The sequence below is a fragment of the Erythrolamprus reginae genome, chromosome 5, assembly GCF_031021105.1.
Source record: "Erythrolamprus reginae isolate rEryReg1 chromosome 5, rEryReg1.hap1, whole genome shotgun sequence".
NCBI classification, from domain to species: domain Eukaryota; kingdom Metazoa; phylum Chordata; class Lepidosauria; order Squamata; family Dipsadidae; genus Erythrolamprus; species Erythrolamprus reginae.
In genome coordinates, this window is record NC_091954.1 from 73,811,586 (window position 1) to 73,830,614 (window position 19,029).

General features: G+C 39.2%; 1 protein-coding gene across 1 annotated transcript; it reads right to left on the reverse strand.

Moving 5' to 3' along the window:
• Positions 1 to 542: 542 nt before the first annotated feature.
• A4GNT (alpha-1,4-N-acetylglucosaminyltransferase) lies at positions 543 to 3,864 on the reverse strand. The gene is made up of 2 exons (XM_070754231.1): positions 3,457 to 3,864; positions 543 to 1,145 (listed from the first exon to the last, which is right to left on the reverse strand). Exons 1-2 carry the CDS (start codon positions 3,862 to 3,864, stop codon positions 543 to 545), a joined length of 1,011 nt encoding a protein of 336 aa, XP_070610332.1.
• Between the last annotated feature and the right edge of the window lie 15,165 nt (positions 3,865 to 19,029).

Here is a 19,029-nt window from a genome sequence, read left to right on the forward strand (position 1 = left end):
TTTCAAATATCCAGCATCAGAGACTGGCGTGGCTGTAAATAAAAGGAAGGGATTCCCAATTTCTTGGAGTACAGTGTTCCCTCAATTTTCGCAGGTTCGAACTTCGCGAATAGCCTATACCACGGTTTTTCAAAAAAATTAATTAAAAAATACTTCATGAGTTTTTTTTCTATACCACGGTTTTTCCTGCCCGATGACATCATGCATCATCGCCAAACTAATAATTTTTGCAAATAAATAACAAAAAAAATTAATTATTGTTAATAAATAACTATGTTTATAAATACTAGGATCACTAAGTGTCTTATTCAATGGTGAGTATCAGTAATAATGGTTAGTAAATGGTTGTTAAGGGAATGAGAAATGGTGATTTAGGGGTTGAAAGTGTTAAGGGAAGGCTTGTGATACTGTTCACAGCCAAAAATGGTGTATTTACTTCTGCAACTCTACTTCGCGGAAATTCGACTTTCGCAGGCGGTCTCGGAACGCATCCCCTGTGAAAATTGAGGGAATACTGTATTCACAAATACAAGTTTACAACCTTAATTAATTTTCTTTTCAGGCAACTGTGTCTTTTGCAACTCAAATATATATGTACTAGGACAATGTGTTCTGAACAGGTTTTCCACAAGTGTGTTGCTTCCGATGGTCATATTCTTTTTCTCTTTCTTGTTCATGAAGTTCCATAAGTGCAAAGCATAGGAATGATTGAACTCCGGCTTTGTGGTCCATACTTCATAATACTTAGTCCATGTATTATAAGGAATAGGATAGAAACGTTGAGGGTGCAAAAAGGAAACATTGTGGCATACGTGGTCTTCCACATTCTCAAAATTTCTAAGATTGCACCATTTCTTTAGTATTCTTGTAAATAAGTAAGGTCCCTGATTTCCCCAGATGTCTCCATTGTAATTAAGAACAAAATCACTCATGCAATCCCTGATGAACCAGTGATGATGCTGAAAACCAAAGACCCCATTGCTGGAGAACTGGGAAGACTGAGCTGCCAAAAAATTAGCCACTGGGATAGGTCTGATTGAAATAACGTCAGTGTCCATATAAATGCCACCATATTTCCACACTACTGCAAGTCTGAGTGCATCAGAAATAATATAGGGCCAATATTTCTCCTTTGTAGTATTGACCTGAAAAAATTGAAAATCGATACGTAAGCAAGGCATAACAGCTAGCTAAAATAAAGCAATATTTCTGGTTCTTCCAGGGAAGAAATCAGATCCATATAGTACAACTTGCCTAAGATGTTACAGATTCAAGTTCTGGATGTGATACCTTAAACTGTATATGTAAGCATTATCCCTGAGATTCTGACTTAAAAGAGATGTTGCATGATGTGTGAGTGTCTGTGTATTTGTGATAACCAAAGTATATTTAAATATATATATAATAAATCCATTATTATAAATTATACTGATCATTTCTCTGAAAGCTTTAAGCAACAAAACCTTCATATATATACCTGTACCCATGAAAATCTACGAAAACAAATATATATATATATATGTCACGGTTTTTTTTTGCTGAATTTGAAAATTAAGGGATATATATATATACAGTGGTACCTCGAGATACGAACCTGGGGTTCGGAAATTTTTTGTCTCTTCTTACGAACTTTTTTCAACCGCTGCCGATCGCAAAAATAGTGTTTTGTTCGGTGCTGCCGCCAGGCTGTAACCTTCTGAAATAGCCAGGCGCTTCTCGGTGGCCTACGGAACCCGAACTTTTGCCGAACGTCCATGTTCAGCGTTCGGGAGAACGCCAAGAAGCCCCCGGCTGTTTCAAAAGGTGACAGCCGGGCGGTGGCGCTTCTCGGCGGCCTCCCGAACCTGAACTTGAAAAGTTTGGCAAAAGTTTGGGTTTGGGTTCAGGAGAATGCCGAGAAGCCCCCCGGCTGTTTCAAAAGATGACAGCCGGGCGGCGGCGCCCAGCGGAGCGCCATTTTGCTATTTTTTCCCCCTTGCACACATTAATCACTTTTACATTGTTTCCTATGGGAAACATTGTTTCACCTTACGAACTTTTTGCCTTACGAATCTCCTCCTGGAACCAATTAAGTTTGTAAGACGAGATATTACTGTATATATATATACAGTGAACCCTCGATCATCGCGAGGGTTCCGTTCCAGGACCCCACGCGATGATCGATTTTTAGCGAAGTAGCGGTGCGGAAGTAAAAACACCATCTGCGCGTGCGCAGATGGTGTTTTTGCTTCCACTGCCGCCCGCCCTTCGCCCGCCCACCCCGTTGCTCGCGCCCGCCCACCCCGTTGCTCACGCTGTTGCTGGGGCCGCTTCCCAGCTGGGGAGCCGAGCTAGGGAGTCCCCACCGCGCGCGCGTTGCTGGGGAAAGCACGCGCGCTTGGGGAATCCCTAGCTCTGCTTCCCAGCTGGGGAGCCGAGCTAGGGAGTCCCCACCGCGCGCGCGTTGCTGGGGAAAGCGCGCGCGCTTGGGGAATCCCTAGCTCCGCTTCCCAGCTGGGGAGCCGAGCTAGGGAGTCCCCACCGCGCGCGCGTTGCTGGGGAAAGCGCGCGCGCTTGGGGACATCGCAGCTCCGCTCCCCAGCTGGGAAGCGGAGCTAGGGATTCCCCAAGCGCGCGCGCTTTCCCCAGCAACGCGCGCGCGGTGGGGACTCCCTAGCTCGGCTCCCCAGCTGGGAAGCGGAGCTAGGGATTCCCCAAGCGCGCGCGCTTTCCCCAGCAACGCGCGCGAGGTGGGGACTCCCTAGCTCGGCTCCCCAGCTGGGAAGCGGAGCTAGGGATTCCCCAAGCGCGCACACTTTCCCCAGCAACGCGCGCACGGTGGGGACTCCCTAGCTCGGCTCCCCAGCTGGGGAGCGGAGCTGCGATGTCCCCAAGCGTGCGGGCACTGCCCGCCCGCCCACGCTGTTGCTGGGGCCGCTTCCCAGCTGGGGAGCCGAGCTGGGGTGTCCCCGCGCGTGCCGCCCACCCGCCCACGCCGTTGCTCGCGCCGCCGCTGGGGTCTTACGGGGGCAAGAGGGGGAAGACCCAGGGAAGCCTCTGCCCGGCGGGGAAACTCCACCATCTACGCATGCGTGGAAGGGCACGCATGCGCAGATGGTGGAGTTTACTTCCGGGTTGAAAACTCGCGAAATAGCCCTTTCGCGATCCTTGAGGACGCGAAACTCGAGGGTTCACTGTATTCTGATGAGTATTTAAGATTGCTAACAAAATGTATAATATAGAATATAATGGCTGGAATAAAATTAAGACTCCGTAAGTAGTAAAATCATGTGATAGTTGAAATCTAAGGAAGAGGTGTTCACCGATCTCTCATTACTGAGTGAATGGGGCTGGAGTGAAACAAGTCCCAAATGATAGATGCAAGAGTAATAACAGAGTCATCAGAACAGTTCAGCTAGAATTAATGTTGTCCTTTTCTGTAGTTATCCAGAAAAACACTCCCACTTCCCATCTTACCTGAAGATACCATGGCAATAAAGGTGTGTCCTGGAATAAAACATCTTCCTGAAGAGGAAAAAGGAAAACATTCTTCATAGTTGATAAGAAGAAAAGTGAGGGGTAAGAAGACTTTATATCTGGAAATGTGTAGTTGTCCAGTCCTTTCATAAAGAAAATGATGGGCCTGTCTGGATAAACTCTGGCAGCAGATTCTACAGAACATAAAACAAGTGGAGAAGGTTGCAGATGATCAGTTGTCTCCAGAAAGATGATACTTCTGCCTTGGGACATGACATCATTGGGCCTCAGGAAATGTTTGGATATTGGATTGCAGAAAAAGAAGCAATCTGGTTCTTGGGACAGTTCATAAAATATTCCAAATGAAAATAGAAAGGCGATAAACAAGGACATCTGGACTTTTGTCATCTCGTTGACCACTTCTTAGGCTTTTGATATGAGTGAAAACAACATATATTAGTCATGCATATTATTATTATTATTATTATTATTATTATTATTATTATTATTATTATTATTATTATTATTATTATTATTATTATTATTACTACTAGTAGTAGTACTATTACTATTATTACTACTACTACTACTTATTAGATTTTTATCCTGCCCTTCTCCGAAAACTCTCCCAAACTTTTCTACTACCATGGCAACTACTGCACACACAAAAACTACTTTCCTGTTGCTACTAAAATTTTTCAAGTACTCTTCTCCTAGGCTGAAAGGTATATTTCTTTATAGATGTTATACAGTGATATTACAATCTGTATTAAGAACCCTTTTGAATAGAACTAAGTTGATTTCTCCTCAAAAACATTTCCCTGGAGAAAACTCTGATCATTCTTTTATGAGCTTTCTACAAATCGAAGATAAACATATACTCTCCACTACAAAATGTATTAAGAATTATGTAGTGTAAGCTATTAACCAGCCCATGAAACAGCCTGTCGCCATCCTTTTGGAAATAATGCTACACTACAAGCATACCAATCTCTTAATAGTAGAAGATCCAGCAACAACATACCATGCCTAATTGTATTTATTTAGGGAGAAAATCCAGAGGATTTTTTTTGGAACTGGATTTATTTCCAGATAAATAATGTATTGCACAGCAGCCTGAATCTTGAGAATGCTCATTTTTTCACCATTGTATCTCCACCCATGCCAAAGTGTTTGAAAAATTAATAAAATCCAGAAATAATTATGTAAATTTGAGAAAGAGTGTAACAGATATGTTCCAGGATGCAGGAGCTTTACACACACACACACACAGAGAGAGAGAGAGAGAGAGAGAGAGAGAGAGAGAGAGAGAGAGAGAGAGAGAGAGAGAGAGAGAGAGAAATAAAAATAAAAATAAAAATAAAAATAAAAATAAAATCCCACACTGTGCCAGAAAAACATGGAGATTTTTTCCCCTCAACCACCTTGTGGCCATTTGTCTTATAATTGCCATAGATACACTATTGCTGATAAAGATACTGTTTTTCTGTAAAATATCAACAGATATTTTAAATTCTATTCCCTAAACAGATCTCCTCTATCCACAGATCTCATATCAGGCCACAACTCTTTTAGAGCTGGGTTGCTTCTGAGCTTCTCTACTGGAATATCAATGGAGATTTGAATTGACGGGAATGACTGAGCTACTCTAGTGGAGCAACACTAGAGGTGGATGAAAGAGCCATCACGTTTCTTCATAAAGACCCCAAGACTTATTATATTTAAACTTTTTTACTTAGGAAATCCTGTTTTGGGGGGAGGGGAGGGAACATTCCAATTTTCCAAACAATAAGATAATGTCAGATTACCTGATTTTGTGGCTATATTCTGATGAAATCAGTAGATGCCTGCAATGTTTTAACTCAGCTGTCTCAACAGGAGGTTCCAGGAGGATGCAGCAGCTGGATATCTTCTCAGTAGCCCGAGTATTCATGTTGTTGCTTAATATTAGTTTCCATGTGACTGATAGAAATTAAAAATCGGCATCCTCTAACTTCTGGTACCTTGGAACATCAACTGGTTTCGAACAGGTAATTCTGTCTTTCCCACAGCTTTCATATTTTACGTTAGGAAGATGATCATGAGAGAGCTGGTAGTTTTCTTCCAAATTTCTTTAGGAATACACATAAAAAAACAACCTTCCCCTTGCAGATTTTCCTGAGTAAAATATTTGTTTCAGTGATGGCTGCTTAGTAAGTACTATCCATCTGTCTTTCTGTTTTCCTTTTGAAATGGGAACCTGGACTTGAAATGCTTTACTGAAAAGCATTGGAGTCATCTCAATGCTGCACTTTTGCAAAAAGGCTGCAAACACTTAAGTGAAATGAATAATTAAATATTTTAGCAAGTATGTTCTTTTTTTCCCACCAGGGCCAAGCTCTGGAAAAGGTGAGGAATGTATTATAAATGTCCCTGAGGACTATCTTAGAGATTAATCACCTGTCTGTTTTATCCACAACTAAAGGAACTGAAAAGGAATTTTGATTGTTCATTGTATAAATATACTGGTTTGCTTATTTATTTAAACAATGTTGGCGGTTGTAAGTATAATATCTAAATTTCCTAATTCTTTGTAATGATCAATTGAAAAGCCAAAGAACATAAATTTGTATCTGAAGATAAAGGAAGACAAGCAAGTTACTGTCTGATGGGATCTCACTGAGAAACAAAAAGAGATACTGGCAGTTAAACTAAAGAAGGAAGAATAAAATACTTATTTAACACACGATGACTAGGAGAAAGGGGATGTAATTAATTTCCAATAACATACGTTAATGGAAAGGACCAAAGAAGTAAAGACATCAAGGAATATCCAGGCTGCTAGGTTTCTTGTTCAGTTGCAATGGCAAAAGGTGCTATCTAGATTTATTTAAATGCAGGGAAAAATCTGGACAATCAAATTACTGATGATGTGGTTAAATCTTTGAATTGACTTTCTCTATTTAATTGAAAAGTCAAAGTGAAACATCAAATTTAATGATTCTATTCTTTTCTGATCGTTTTCACACTTCTGTATAAAATTGAAATTTCTCCCTCAAAACTATTAGGAAACACGTAACAATTTATTTTTAAAATCCTTGACTGGATTAACTTTCAGATTTGATTCAATTTTTCTGAATTAAATTAATGATTCAAATAAATGTTTCTCGATAGCTCAGGTATTACTTAATGCACTTGTTTTTATTTTGTTCAATTTTAGAAAGTTCAAGTGAAAAAGAAAGCCACATGCATTATTAAATAATACTTATATTCCTATATTCCTATAAACTAAACTGTAATCTGATGCATATTTTCTTTGGAGATAGTCCAACTGGAGTCATTGGGATTTACAGTATTAGATATACAATATATCAACCAATGTCTTGGTTGCTTGTTCGTACTTTTATTCTCTGCTGAACATTTAAACATTATTATCTTTTTCATGTATAAAAACATGTGGTTTCAAATTGTGAGCTTGAAGGTACTATGCTAATTGCCCTAATGCACTAAATTAATCCACAGAAAACTCAAGAGGTTTTTAGAAATATTTTTTTAATTTATACAATGGATGCCTCATGATTTATTGATTTAAACATCTATTGGAATGAACACAATTGATCGAAATCTATCTTGCCCACTGTGCTTAAAAGAATATACATTCCCAAATAAAGACTTACCTGTTTTGAAGAGTACAGCAGATAGCGCTAGCCTGACACTAAAACAGCCCACACACTGAAAATTCTTTATAAAGCTTCCATTCTATTTGAGTGAACGTAAGCTTGAACGTCAATTTACAGGACCTTTTGTATCTTTGATACACTCCAACCCCTAACTTTTAGAGGTAATGTTTGTACAGTACTTGCCATGAGATAAAATGAGGAAACAAAAGACTTTTTAAAATTACTAGTTGAGAAGCAATACAGCAGCTAATATGTCTGTAGGAGGTATATAAGAATTTGCTAGTAGAAAAGAATAGATAAAACTTCAGAGTGTGAATGAGACACTACGAAAAGAAAAAGTATATTTATTTATTTTATTTATTTATTTATTTTTTCCAATACACATTATTGTCCTAAAGAACGATAATGGGCTCAGAGAGAGATGTGGGAGATGATCCAATCCTGGTGCCTAGTATTAGACTGTAACTTCAGTCATAGTTGGAAAAAAAAATACCCAAAGGAGATTAATAAAATTTGAAAGATGCATTTAGGCTTGCATGCTTAGCTCCTAACTTTCCTAGGTTCAACGCCAGGTACAGTTTCTTTCCCTCAGTATTTCTGTAGAGTAGGCATTCTAAAATTTTATTAGCCAAGTGTAACTGCCCATCTAGATTTTGAGAGATAGAAGCTATTCTCAAGTGCTACTGTAATGTAATTTTAATATATAGGGATATTCATATTCACATGTTGTTACCCCTGCTACATCAATACCCAGGAAGAATGAATAATTACTATATGAACCTCCTGCTCTCAAATATGAATTTATCTGTTTATTGTGTTATGATAGTGAAAATGAGGCACGTCTAAGTCTAAGCAAGGTACTGTAGTTTTACTTTTTTAAAAAATATGCTTTAATGCAATTTCCTGATCATTGATCAAAATTAATTGAATCCAGATAAGGATGCTATGCAAACATAACCAGGGAACTGGAACAGAGAGTGCAAGCCTTCCTCTAGTGAGACTCAAATGGGGAGATGTAGAAAATGTACCCAGCTGCGAGAGCTATCATGGGCTTTCCTAAATATGCCCATGTCACACCAACACTCTGCAGTCTGCACTGGTTGCCGATCAGTTTCCGGTCACAATTCAAAGTGTTGGTTATGACCTATAAAGCCCTTCATGGCACCAGACCAGAATATCTCCGGGACCGCCTTCTGCCGCACGAATCCCAGCGACCAGTTAGGTCCCACAGAGTTGGCCTTCTCCGGGTCCCATCAAATAAATAATGTCGTTTGGCGGGACCCAGGGGAAGAGCCTTCTCTGTGGTGGCCCTGACCCTTTGGAACCAACTCCCCCCAGATAGAGTTGCCCCCACCCTCCTAGCCTTTTGTAAGCTCCTTAAAACCCACCTCTGTCGTCAGGCATGGGGGAATTGACTTTTCCCCTCCCCCTAGGCTTATAAAATTTATGCATGGTACGCTAGTATGTATGATTGGTTTTAAATTGGTTTTTTTAAAATTAACTTAAATATTAGATTTGTTTTACATTGTATTGTTATTGCTGTGAGCCGCCCCGAGTCTGCGGAGAGGGGCGGCATACAAATCTGATTAATAAATAAATAAAATCATAAATAATTCCTACAACTGTAAAATGTGTGATTGCATCAAGTAATTTCTACTTGGTTAGTCAAAGGCAGCTTTGTATAAAGAAGATTGAGATATCAACTAACAGTCAGCTAAAGCATTGGTTCTATTTGATAAGATTGCTTTAGTTCCCAGTGTTCCAAAACTCTGATATTTTATCATTGCTTTGATGCCAATAAAATAATCAAGTACCTATATTTGCAGAAGTCTATTGTCTTCAGACATTATTTATAACAAAAAGAACAATATAAATAGGAAATTATTATTATCCAACAGTTTCTATAAGAATATTTTGTAATCTAGAATGTTCCTATTCTGGAACCTGAAAGGCTAGATGTGTCCTCTTCCCATACTATCTTAAAATTATCTTAAAATTATTTTTCTTAACTAATTACTACGACCATTAAATATGTCCAGCTTTTGTTTTCTTTTTTCAGCCCATAGATCCATTACAGACTAATAGTTTTAATGTACAAAAATGTAGATATTCATCAGCCTGCTAATGTCTTCTATTTTAGCTACATGAGGACATCACGTTGGTATTTGAAAAAGGGCTCTTTTCTAATGCCAAAAATAAGTCACCCCAAGCATGAATTAGTTAACATAAATATATAAAAGGGTTTTAAATGCATATTTTGTAGAGAAAGGTTTCAGGTAACCCATTCACTCATGAGTTCCATGTTTAGCAGCACATACAATACATGCTGTTATGTAAGTAAGTCTATTAATAAGATAGTTCAGTGTTTCCCAACCTTGGCAACTTGAAGATATTAGGACTTCAACTCCCAGAATTCCCCAGCCAGCAAATGCTGGCTGGGGAATTCTGGGAGTTGAAGTCCAGATATCTTCAAGTTGCCAAGGTTGGGAAACACTGAGATAGTTGATTGAAATCCAAAGTCAAGATAGTTGCCCTTGTCCTTTTATTAAGAAAAGGCATACATCTCTGAATTTTCTTTTTAGGTAGAGCAGAGAAGAAAACGAAATAAGGAGGAGAGGTAAGGCTCATTGATGTTTCCGTTGCAAGATTTCCTGCCATTGCCTGCCATTGCCTTCTTTCTTATGCTGAGACTGACAGATAATGACTGGTTGTAAGTCACTGAGCTGGCTTTGTGCATAAAATGGAACTAGAACTAATTTTTTCCGGATTCTCCAATCCAGCTGGTGCCTTAACAGGAGCTAAAACTGCTTCTCAACCTTGTTACTTGTTACCTTAAATAGAACCGTGGTGGCTGTAGTAACTGAAAACAGAGATAGGCTAAGGAACAACAAAAAGGGAGCCAAATCATACTGGAATATTTTTCTGCTAAATCAAGCAGTGAAGAAAGGAAAAAAAGAGAAGAATAAAAACCAGTTTTTCCTACCACTACTAGTGGCTAGCAACATGAAAAGTGCAAATAATAAACTATTCCAACATATTTAGTCTAATAAATAATATTCTTTTATCCCTCCAAATGCTAAGTGACATTTGTCAGTGGTCCATATCATAAAAAGACAGAGAATAATAATAAATATATATTTTCTTTCTTCAGATATTAAAATAATTTTAAGGGGCATGCATAAGTCCGCTAGTGTGCCTACCATCCCTGTCCCAAAATCCTCATCTATTTTGTAAAATATCATGTACTCAAAACCATGCTTATACTTTATATATTCTTATTAATGTTTATACTTTGTTTGTATTCATATACATGCTTGACAAAATAAAGCATTGTTGTTCTTAGGACAATAAACTAGTTTTCTGTCATCAATCTGCATTTTGTCATTTTTGAAGTGCTAACTTTTATTTTTGTTTTCATTTGTTGTAAATCTACTATTTACTGCCATAATATTTTGTTCTACATGAAAAAGGCCTGGAGCTAAATTTTAGAGGTCCCTAACATTCTGTGGAGTTTTCCATCTCAGTATTTCTCTGATAGTAAGCAATATCTCTCCTCCTCGCCCTTTTCCTCTACTGAATGCAAAATCAGGGTAATTAAAGAAGGGATATAATGGATACAAGTCCTTCTGGTCATTGCAACCACCCTTAAAGTTCATGAAGATTGTTTGAAATCTGGGGGGGGGGGGAAGACAAGCAATAGTAGCATTACAATATATTAGAGCACAGGAAATTGTTTTATATTATGTTAGACCATTATTTAGCCCAATGCTGTTAACACTAATTAGTAGTGGCCCATGAAAGCCTTCATCTGGACATTTTCAAGTACTTCAAAAGATATGTTTGATTTACTAGAACTCCATGTAACTTTTTATATATATATAATCTGTTAAGTCATAGGTCAGGCCTGTGGAGAATGGATGTATGCTGGCTTTCCAGAATTAGAACACTAGTTATCTGATAAGTCTCAGACGTTTGCTTTCAGCTGTGAACATATCCTGTTTTAGAAAATAAATGAAGGATGTAAGACTTTGTAACAGATTTGGGAAATGCAAAGCAAACACATAGTGTGATAGCTTTTTGATAATTTTCACTTTTAATTATTCTCAATGTTATTGAGTTAACAAAGGTAGCACAGTTTCAATTAATAACACACGTTAAATAAGTTCTATTAAAAAGACTCAGAATTTTACACACAATGTAACAGAAGCTCAAATGTGGACTAAAAATGTCTCTTTAGTGCTTCCCAATTTAACTATACCAGGAATGTATTAACTATGTCTAGTTGTGACTAAAATAGACAAAGGTTGAATCCATTGGTCCAGAGTTAAATTTTGCTTCCCCCCACCATACACACTACATTGTTAATTTCTCATCAACCACCCAACTTGAAGCAAATTCTCACAAATAACAAGAAACAATAAGAAATGATGCTAACATAAGAACTAGACCTGCAACAAACCTAAATGTCTACTTTGCCTCCAGATTTGTTCCAATAGCATCATCACATGCCCTCATTAAACAACACACATGATTACAGACATTTTTCCATGGTGCTCCTCTGATATATTAGAGCAGTGTTTCCCAACCTTGGCAACTTGAAGATATTTGGACTTCAACTCCCAGAATCCCCAAGCCAGCGTTTGCTGGCTGGGGAATTCTGGGAGTTGAAGTCCAAATATCTTCAAGTTGCCAAGGTTGGGAAACACTGTATTAGAGCAATAGACAGTCACTATTTAAGTCTGGAATTGCACACAACATTTGAGTCATATTATCTCAATTCTCCCTGATTTGATTGGCTGGCACAGTTATTTTCAATTATTATGTTATTGACCTACATAGCATATATGGTTTGGTAGCCAGGATTTGGTTGAAATACCTTTATTGGTATATCCTAACTCAATCCTTCAGCTCTTCCAAGGTATTCACAGTTCTACCTATGGGCAAAGCCAATGGAGTAATGAGCCATATATTCTGATGCATTTATGGAGAATTCTCTATTTTAGGAAACAGCATTTGTCTTCACAAATTCAGGTCCATTGTTTATTGAAGACTCATCTTTTCACAAAGTCTTTGTATCATTTTAATGTGATCTGAGGAGACTTCTTAATATTCTCTTTTATAGATAGTATTTTATTATTATTTTTCCAGTTTAATATAATGGATGCTCATAATAACCTTGTGTTGTAAGTATTTATGTTCTATATTTTTATTTTTATAAACTATATCCTTCTAAAGAACATTTTTTAATCCAATTTGTCAATCAAGCTTTGTTTCATGGATCATCAATCACTGGACATACTCTTCTTATGGGTTTTTGTATACATATAAAATTAGGCCTGGTATAAAGAAAGGGGATAAACAACTATTTTCATTATTCTAGAACTTGGCATTGTCAATGGCGTTGAGTGTGGGAGATACTCAGAAAAAATAAAATAATTAGTGCAAAGCTGAAGTAAGGAAACTACTACCAATAGGACTGATTTGAAAAGAATTTAGGGAAATTCACGGAAGGTTTGCCTATTTAGGTCATAGTGGCTGACTTAAGCCTTTATTTGTCTGTCTGTCTGTCTGTCTGTCTGTCTGTCTGTCTGTCTGTCTGTCTGTCTGTCTGTCTGTCTGTCTATCTATCTATCTATCTATCTATCTATCTATCTATTTATTAGATTTGTAGACTCGGGGCGGCTAACAACAATAATAAGACAATATAAACAAATCTAATATTTAAGTTAATTTTAAAAACCCTAATTTAAGAGACCAATCATACATACAGACATACCATGCATAAATTTTATAAGCCAAGGGGGAAGGGAATATCTCAGTTCCCCCATGCCTGACAACAGAGGTGGGTTTTAAGGAGCTTACGAAAGGCAAGGAGGGTGGGGGCAACTCTGATATCTGGGGGGAGTTGGTTCCAGAGGGTTGGGGGGAAGATTAGATAGGCCTTTGATTGGGACTTATCTTATGCTATCTTTACATTCAAGCAGGCAAAGAAAACAGGATGGTTCAAGCGTCAGCCACACAGAGTTGCCTTATTTAGCATGGTAAATTGAGCAGGTCTGCAAGGAATTTCAATTGAAATAATTCAGCGCTGGAAATTTTTGATAGGATATCAGCTTTATCCACATTCATATACATTATAATGACAGGATCTCTTTAGTCAGCAGCTCTTTTTGATTCGGGCATCACTTTGGTAAGAGACCATTACTGTACAGTTGTATATGTGGTTGGATATAATAGTCCAAAAACCGCCATAGGGGTCGTTGGTATGCCTCTGTCACTGTATGGTTTGGAAGGCAGGCACCAAGAATGAAAAATATGGCTAGAAGCACAGTGAGGAGTATCACCAGCAGGATTCCAGTGAAATGCCACAAAATAATAAAGACCCAAGCTAGCTTCCACCTGTTGAAAAGAAATGTGAAAACTGCAGTTGATAAAAGTAAAGTAGGTCATGGCAAAAACGATAACTTCTTACATCTTAATGACAGTTCATTGATTGGAGAAAATATATACTGTAACTAAATTCCTAGAGCAGTGATGGTGAACTTTTTCCTCCTCTGGTGCCAAAAGTATGTGGGCGCACTCTATCGTGCATGCGTGAGTGCCCACACCCATAATTCAATGCCTGGGCAGGGCAAAAACAGCTTCTCCTACCCCCTGGAGGCCCTCTGGAGGCTGGAAACAGCCTGTTTCTCAATTTCTGGTGGGCCCAGTAGGCTCGTGTTTTGCCCTCCTCAGGCTCCAAAGGCTCCCCCCACCCCCGGAGGCTCTCTGGAAGCCAAAAAGGCCCACCCAGAGCCTCTGTGTGAGCCAAAAATCAGCTGGCTGGCATGTACTGTATGTTGGAGCTCAACAAGGGCAATGGTTCATGGGGCAGCAGGTATGGCTCCGTGTGTCACCTGTGGCACCCATGCCATAGTTCGCCATCACTGTTCTAAAGTTTGATGTTCAGGTACAAGAATGCTTTGGATTTTTAAAAAAATTAAAAATAGGCTTTCAGAGATGACCATAAAGGCATTCCTGGAAGCCCTAGTTGTATTTTCTGGGGCTTATGAATTTGTTGTTGAAAACTAGTGAGGAGAATGGGTGATAAAGAAATACGTTTGGCACTGCATTCATATCACAGATTAAGTTTCAGAAAGACAATATTTTATAATCCCAGCCATGCCCAAACAAATGCTTCCTAGATGTGTTGGGATTTCTATTCCTAAAACTTGCATGAGCTATAATTCTGGAAGCTGGGTTGTGAGGAAAACCTCAGTCATGTTTTCTCATAGCTTTCCTCTTATATGTTTAATACTACTGATTCCCTGGTTACTATATTTCTGAGATGTTAACAAATCTGACACAGTTTTCCAAAAGTTACTATATTAATCTAATGAAAAAATGTATTTCATTACAATTATTCTGACACAAATAAAAAATTAGTTTATAATTTAATGATAGTCTATCAGTTAAAAATAGGAAAGCTGTTGAGATCCAATATTTAGAAGAGTTATCTTCATTTTTTGGTTCCACTGGAGATCTACGGTGCGCTGATTCTTCAACCCATTTACTGGAATCTAATGGATTCTAAAGAAGTTCCATTCCTCTTTGAATAATGATGTAACCTCATTTAGGCTAAGATGCTACAGTTTTGTTGGGTATCTATGGCATTCGTGGTGCATAATATAATAATTATGAAACTAGGAAGAGATTCTCATCAGATTTTATAAACCATCCTATTGTTTAATGTCCTGTGACCATTGAGTGTATTGGACATTCACCTTTGAATTCTATTTTTCCTTAATGGAAATTGTGATCTGCCTGATTAATCATAAAAAACGATTTCTGAAATGTTACAGACAAACTCTCCAGGCAATCATCTGATTATAAGAAAAATGGACTCTGCATATCAGTCAAGCTCTTCTTTCTGGTTGTTGCAAGTTTATATTGTAGTTATTGTCATGATCAAATAGTAATATTTTCTTCACTAACCTACCACCACATAGCTGCTGTTTCATAGGCCTCTCTTCCCTTCTTATTTTTTCTTCCTTTCAGTAAAAAAGAGTAAAATTATATTTTTAAGATTTCTAGCTTCCAGTGTTTCTACTATTTAATTGGTCAATGTTTTAAAGTTCCACTCTGTGTAATTTAGACAATTAAGGCCCCTTAATTTAATTTTCTTGCTACTGAAACACCGAAACCATGCTGGTAAATTACAGCATGATTTTGCACTATTCTCTTAGCTGTTGTGAAATAACAGCATTTGTAACCATTTTGAGCAACGTGATTTAAGGATGTTTAAGAAAGAGTCTGCTAAATCCTGTCAAGGACCAGCCTAGTAGAGACCTTCAAATTTCTAGGTTCTATCATATCTCAAGACCTAAAATGGTCACCTAACATCAAAAACATCATCAAAAAAGCACAACAAAGAATGTTCTTTCTGCGCCAGCTCAGGAAGCTCAAACTGCCCAAGGAGCTGCTGATTCAGTTCTACAGAGGAATAATTGAGTCTGTCATCTGCACCTGTATAACTGTCTGGTTTGGTGCTGCAACCCAACAGGACTGACACAGACTTCAGAGGATAATCAGAACTGCAGAAAAAACAATTGCTGCCAATCTGCCTTCCATTGAGGACCTGTATACTGCACGAGTCAAAAAGAGGGCGGGTAAAATATTTACTGACCCTTCACATCCTGGACACAAATAGTTTCAACTCCTACCCTCAAAACGTCGCTACAGAGCACTGCACACCAAGACAACTAGACACAAGAACAGTTTTTTCCCGAACGCCATCACTCTACTAAACAAATAATTCCCTCAACACTGTCAGACTTTCTACTAAATCTGCACTTCTATTCTACTAGTTTTTCTCATCATTCCTATCACCCATTTCCTCCCATGTTGACTGTATGACTGTAACTTGTTGCGTATATCCTAAGATTTTTATTAATATTGCTTCTTCATTGCTTATTTGACCCCTATGACAATCATTAAGTGTTGTACCACATGATTCTTGACAAATGTATGTTTTTTTTTATGTACGTTGAGAGCATATGCACCAAGACAAATTCCTTGTGTGTCCAATCACACTTGGCCAATAAAAATTCTATTCTATTCTATTCTAGTTCAGTATTCCTTCTCCAATCTCCCAGATGGATACCTCAGGCGGGATACACACTAATTCTTTCCTGATGTTTTTCAGCAACTGAAATTTAGAGGCCTTCTGTCTCTCTATTGATGCCAAGCATCCCTATGTGCACAGAAATCCAGTAACAGCAGATGACGAGTCAATTACTGATAAATTTGTGCCCCGCTGTTAATGTAGCTGGCTGAGGAATTCTGGGAGTTGAAGTCCGCAAGTCTTAAAGCGGCCAAGGTTGGAGACCCCTGATGTAGAGGAACATCATAGTGTCAGGTTGTTAAGTCAATCCTTATTTTAGGACTATACATCCTGTATCTGCTGACTATTAAAGAAGGTAGTAATTGCAAAATGTAGATTATTAGTTAGGACAACCTGCCAGTTTCTTTGAATTACTCACAAATTATATAAGGTTAGTCTGTATTCTTTTCCCTTCGGAAGCTATTAAGCAACATCTTATTCTACAGCTCAAAGGTATCACTAAGCTCTGTTTCAGTAATTGTGTTAACTATAGCTAAAACAGAGGACCCAATTCCCCCTCATTGATGGTCTATAAATTATGTTCACAAGACTGATCGGATAGCTTTCTCTGTTTTGGATAAAACAAGGTTACTGACCAGTTGAGCCCTGGCTATTTCATACATCAAGTTCTTTGGGTGAAGATTCAAAAACTTGCCTGGGAAGTTGCTGTGACACCTGAAAGAAGAGAAGTCTGGATTATTGAAACAGATTTTTGTACTGGTGGTGAGCTTCTTCCTAAAACCCCACTAAATGGGACTCTTAAGAAATCCTCAAAGAATGCGGTAGTCTTTGGAGATGATGATGATGATGAAAGAAGTGGTGTCCTTGAGAAATCCATGCTTGTATGATAAGATGTAGGTATGCACTGTGTATAAAACAGAAATTTATATTAAGTGTGGGGGGTTTTCCCTTGTTGTCAGCCTTTTCTCCCTGAATCTTTTTATAAGAAAGCAAATTTAATCTGATTTATTTATTTACTTATTTATTTATTTATTTATTTATTCACTTACTTACTTACTTACTTACTTACTCACTCACTCACTCACTCACTCACTTACCCACCCTCTCCAAGAACTTGGGGCAGCTTACAACATAATTAAAAGGGGGTTTGGCAACCATGGCTCTGGAGCTGCATGTGGGTCGTTGGGGTCCCTGATGTGGCTCCCTGTCCCATCACTGGTTCGCCTCACCTTCTCCTCCCTCACCAGGCCTGGGAAGGTAAGAGCTATGGCATGAATGTAGAAGCATCTGGGGCTGATTCTCTGGTATTGGTTGAGGAACATGACCACCCCTAGCCGAGGCTTCTCTTTCGGCGACCCTCCACCTCCTCCTCTCACGAATCCCTGGCTGGCTGTGGTGGGGAGGCAGGAGTATGGATGAGCTTGGGGAGGCCCTCAACTGAGCACCAGCAGAAAAGGCATGCTCAGAGGGTGAGCAGCTGCTCGCTTAAGGATCTGGCCATTGCATTGCTGTGTTCCATCTCCTCCCTGGCAGCTCTTTGGCTCAGTGGGGTGGGCATAAGCTCCAGCACAAAGCGGAAGGAAGTGAAGGCTGCCTTCACTCCAGCGGCCCTGCTCCCCATCTTCCTCTTCTCATGCAGGGCAGGAACATGGCAAAGTGATGGTCAGATCCTTAGGGCAGGAGAGAAGCGGTCCTGAGGCTTCCTTCATGCCACATTTGCGCATAAGGCAGCCTTTGCTTCCTGCTGCTTTGGGCTGGATATCATGCCCTCCCCACTTGGCTGAAGAGATGCATGGCAGGAAGGGGAACGGGATGGGACATGGCAAGGCAATGGCTGGATTTTTAGGGCAGGAGAGAAGCAGCATTTAAATACCCTCCTTAAGCAAGAAGCTGCCTGCTACTTGCCCTCAGTGTGTGCCTTGCGTCTTGAGGAGGGTCTCCCTGCACAAACCACAGCCAGCCAGGGAGTCACGAGAAGGGGAGGAGGGTCACCTGAAGAGAAGCCAGTGGTGGTTATTGTTCCTCAGCATACAGAGAGAGAGAAGGAGAAAAAGAGAGATGGGAGAAAGAGAGATGAGAGAGAGAAAGATGGGGAGAGGGAAAGATAGAAAGTTAAGATGGAGGTGGAGAAATAAGAGAGGGAGAAAGAGAGAGGTAGAGAGAGAAAGAGGAAAAAGAGAGAGAGATACTGTCAGACTGAAAATACTGTTAGACCGAAGATACTGTCAGGCCGATACCGTCATTTTGAGTTAGAGACTTTAGCCTGCCACAAGTAGAATAGTATTGTGGGAATTGGGGAGGAGTGGTTGCATGAGAGGGAAAGATACTATCCACAACAAACTCTTTCCAGAGATTCAAGGTCATCCTTTGTTCAGCACCAGCTGGAAGTACAGTGGAGGACCATAGATGTTGAAGGAACCGGAGTGGTCCATGTGATGAACTTGTGGGTGTGGGGATGGGGGATGAACCTTAACCTGGGTGGAGAACTGTAGGAAAAGTTAGTGATGGGTTAACTACAGTTTGTAAACAACATGGCTCTGTTAATAAATTGGAACCTGGAAGAAGGCCAAGATTTGGACTTTGATTTATTTCTCGGATGCTAACTGGAGCACTGACAGATATCTTTTCTCTCTCTAAAACTGTACATACTGTATATAGTTGAAATATGCAGAAATTATCTAGCTAAAAAAAGCACAAGAAAAAGGTGTGATTTAGAGAAGAACCACATGCAGCTGTAAAGTCTGTGTCCCCTTCCCCACAATAGTACTTGCGTCAAAGCCATATTCATCTTGTACAGAATTACAATAATAT

Coding starts and splice junctions, on each gene's coding strand:
- A4GNT (XM_070754231.1), bottom strand. CDS start 3,864: ATGACAAAAGTCCAGATGTCCTTGTTTATCGCCTTTCTATTTTCATTT. Junction 1,146..3,456: donor TATTGCCATGGTATCTTCAG/GTAAGATGGGAA, acceptor CAATTTTTTCAG/GTCAATACTACAAAGGAGAA.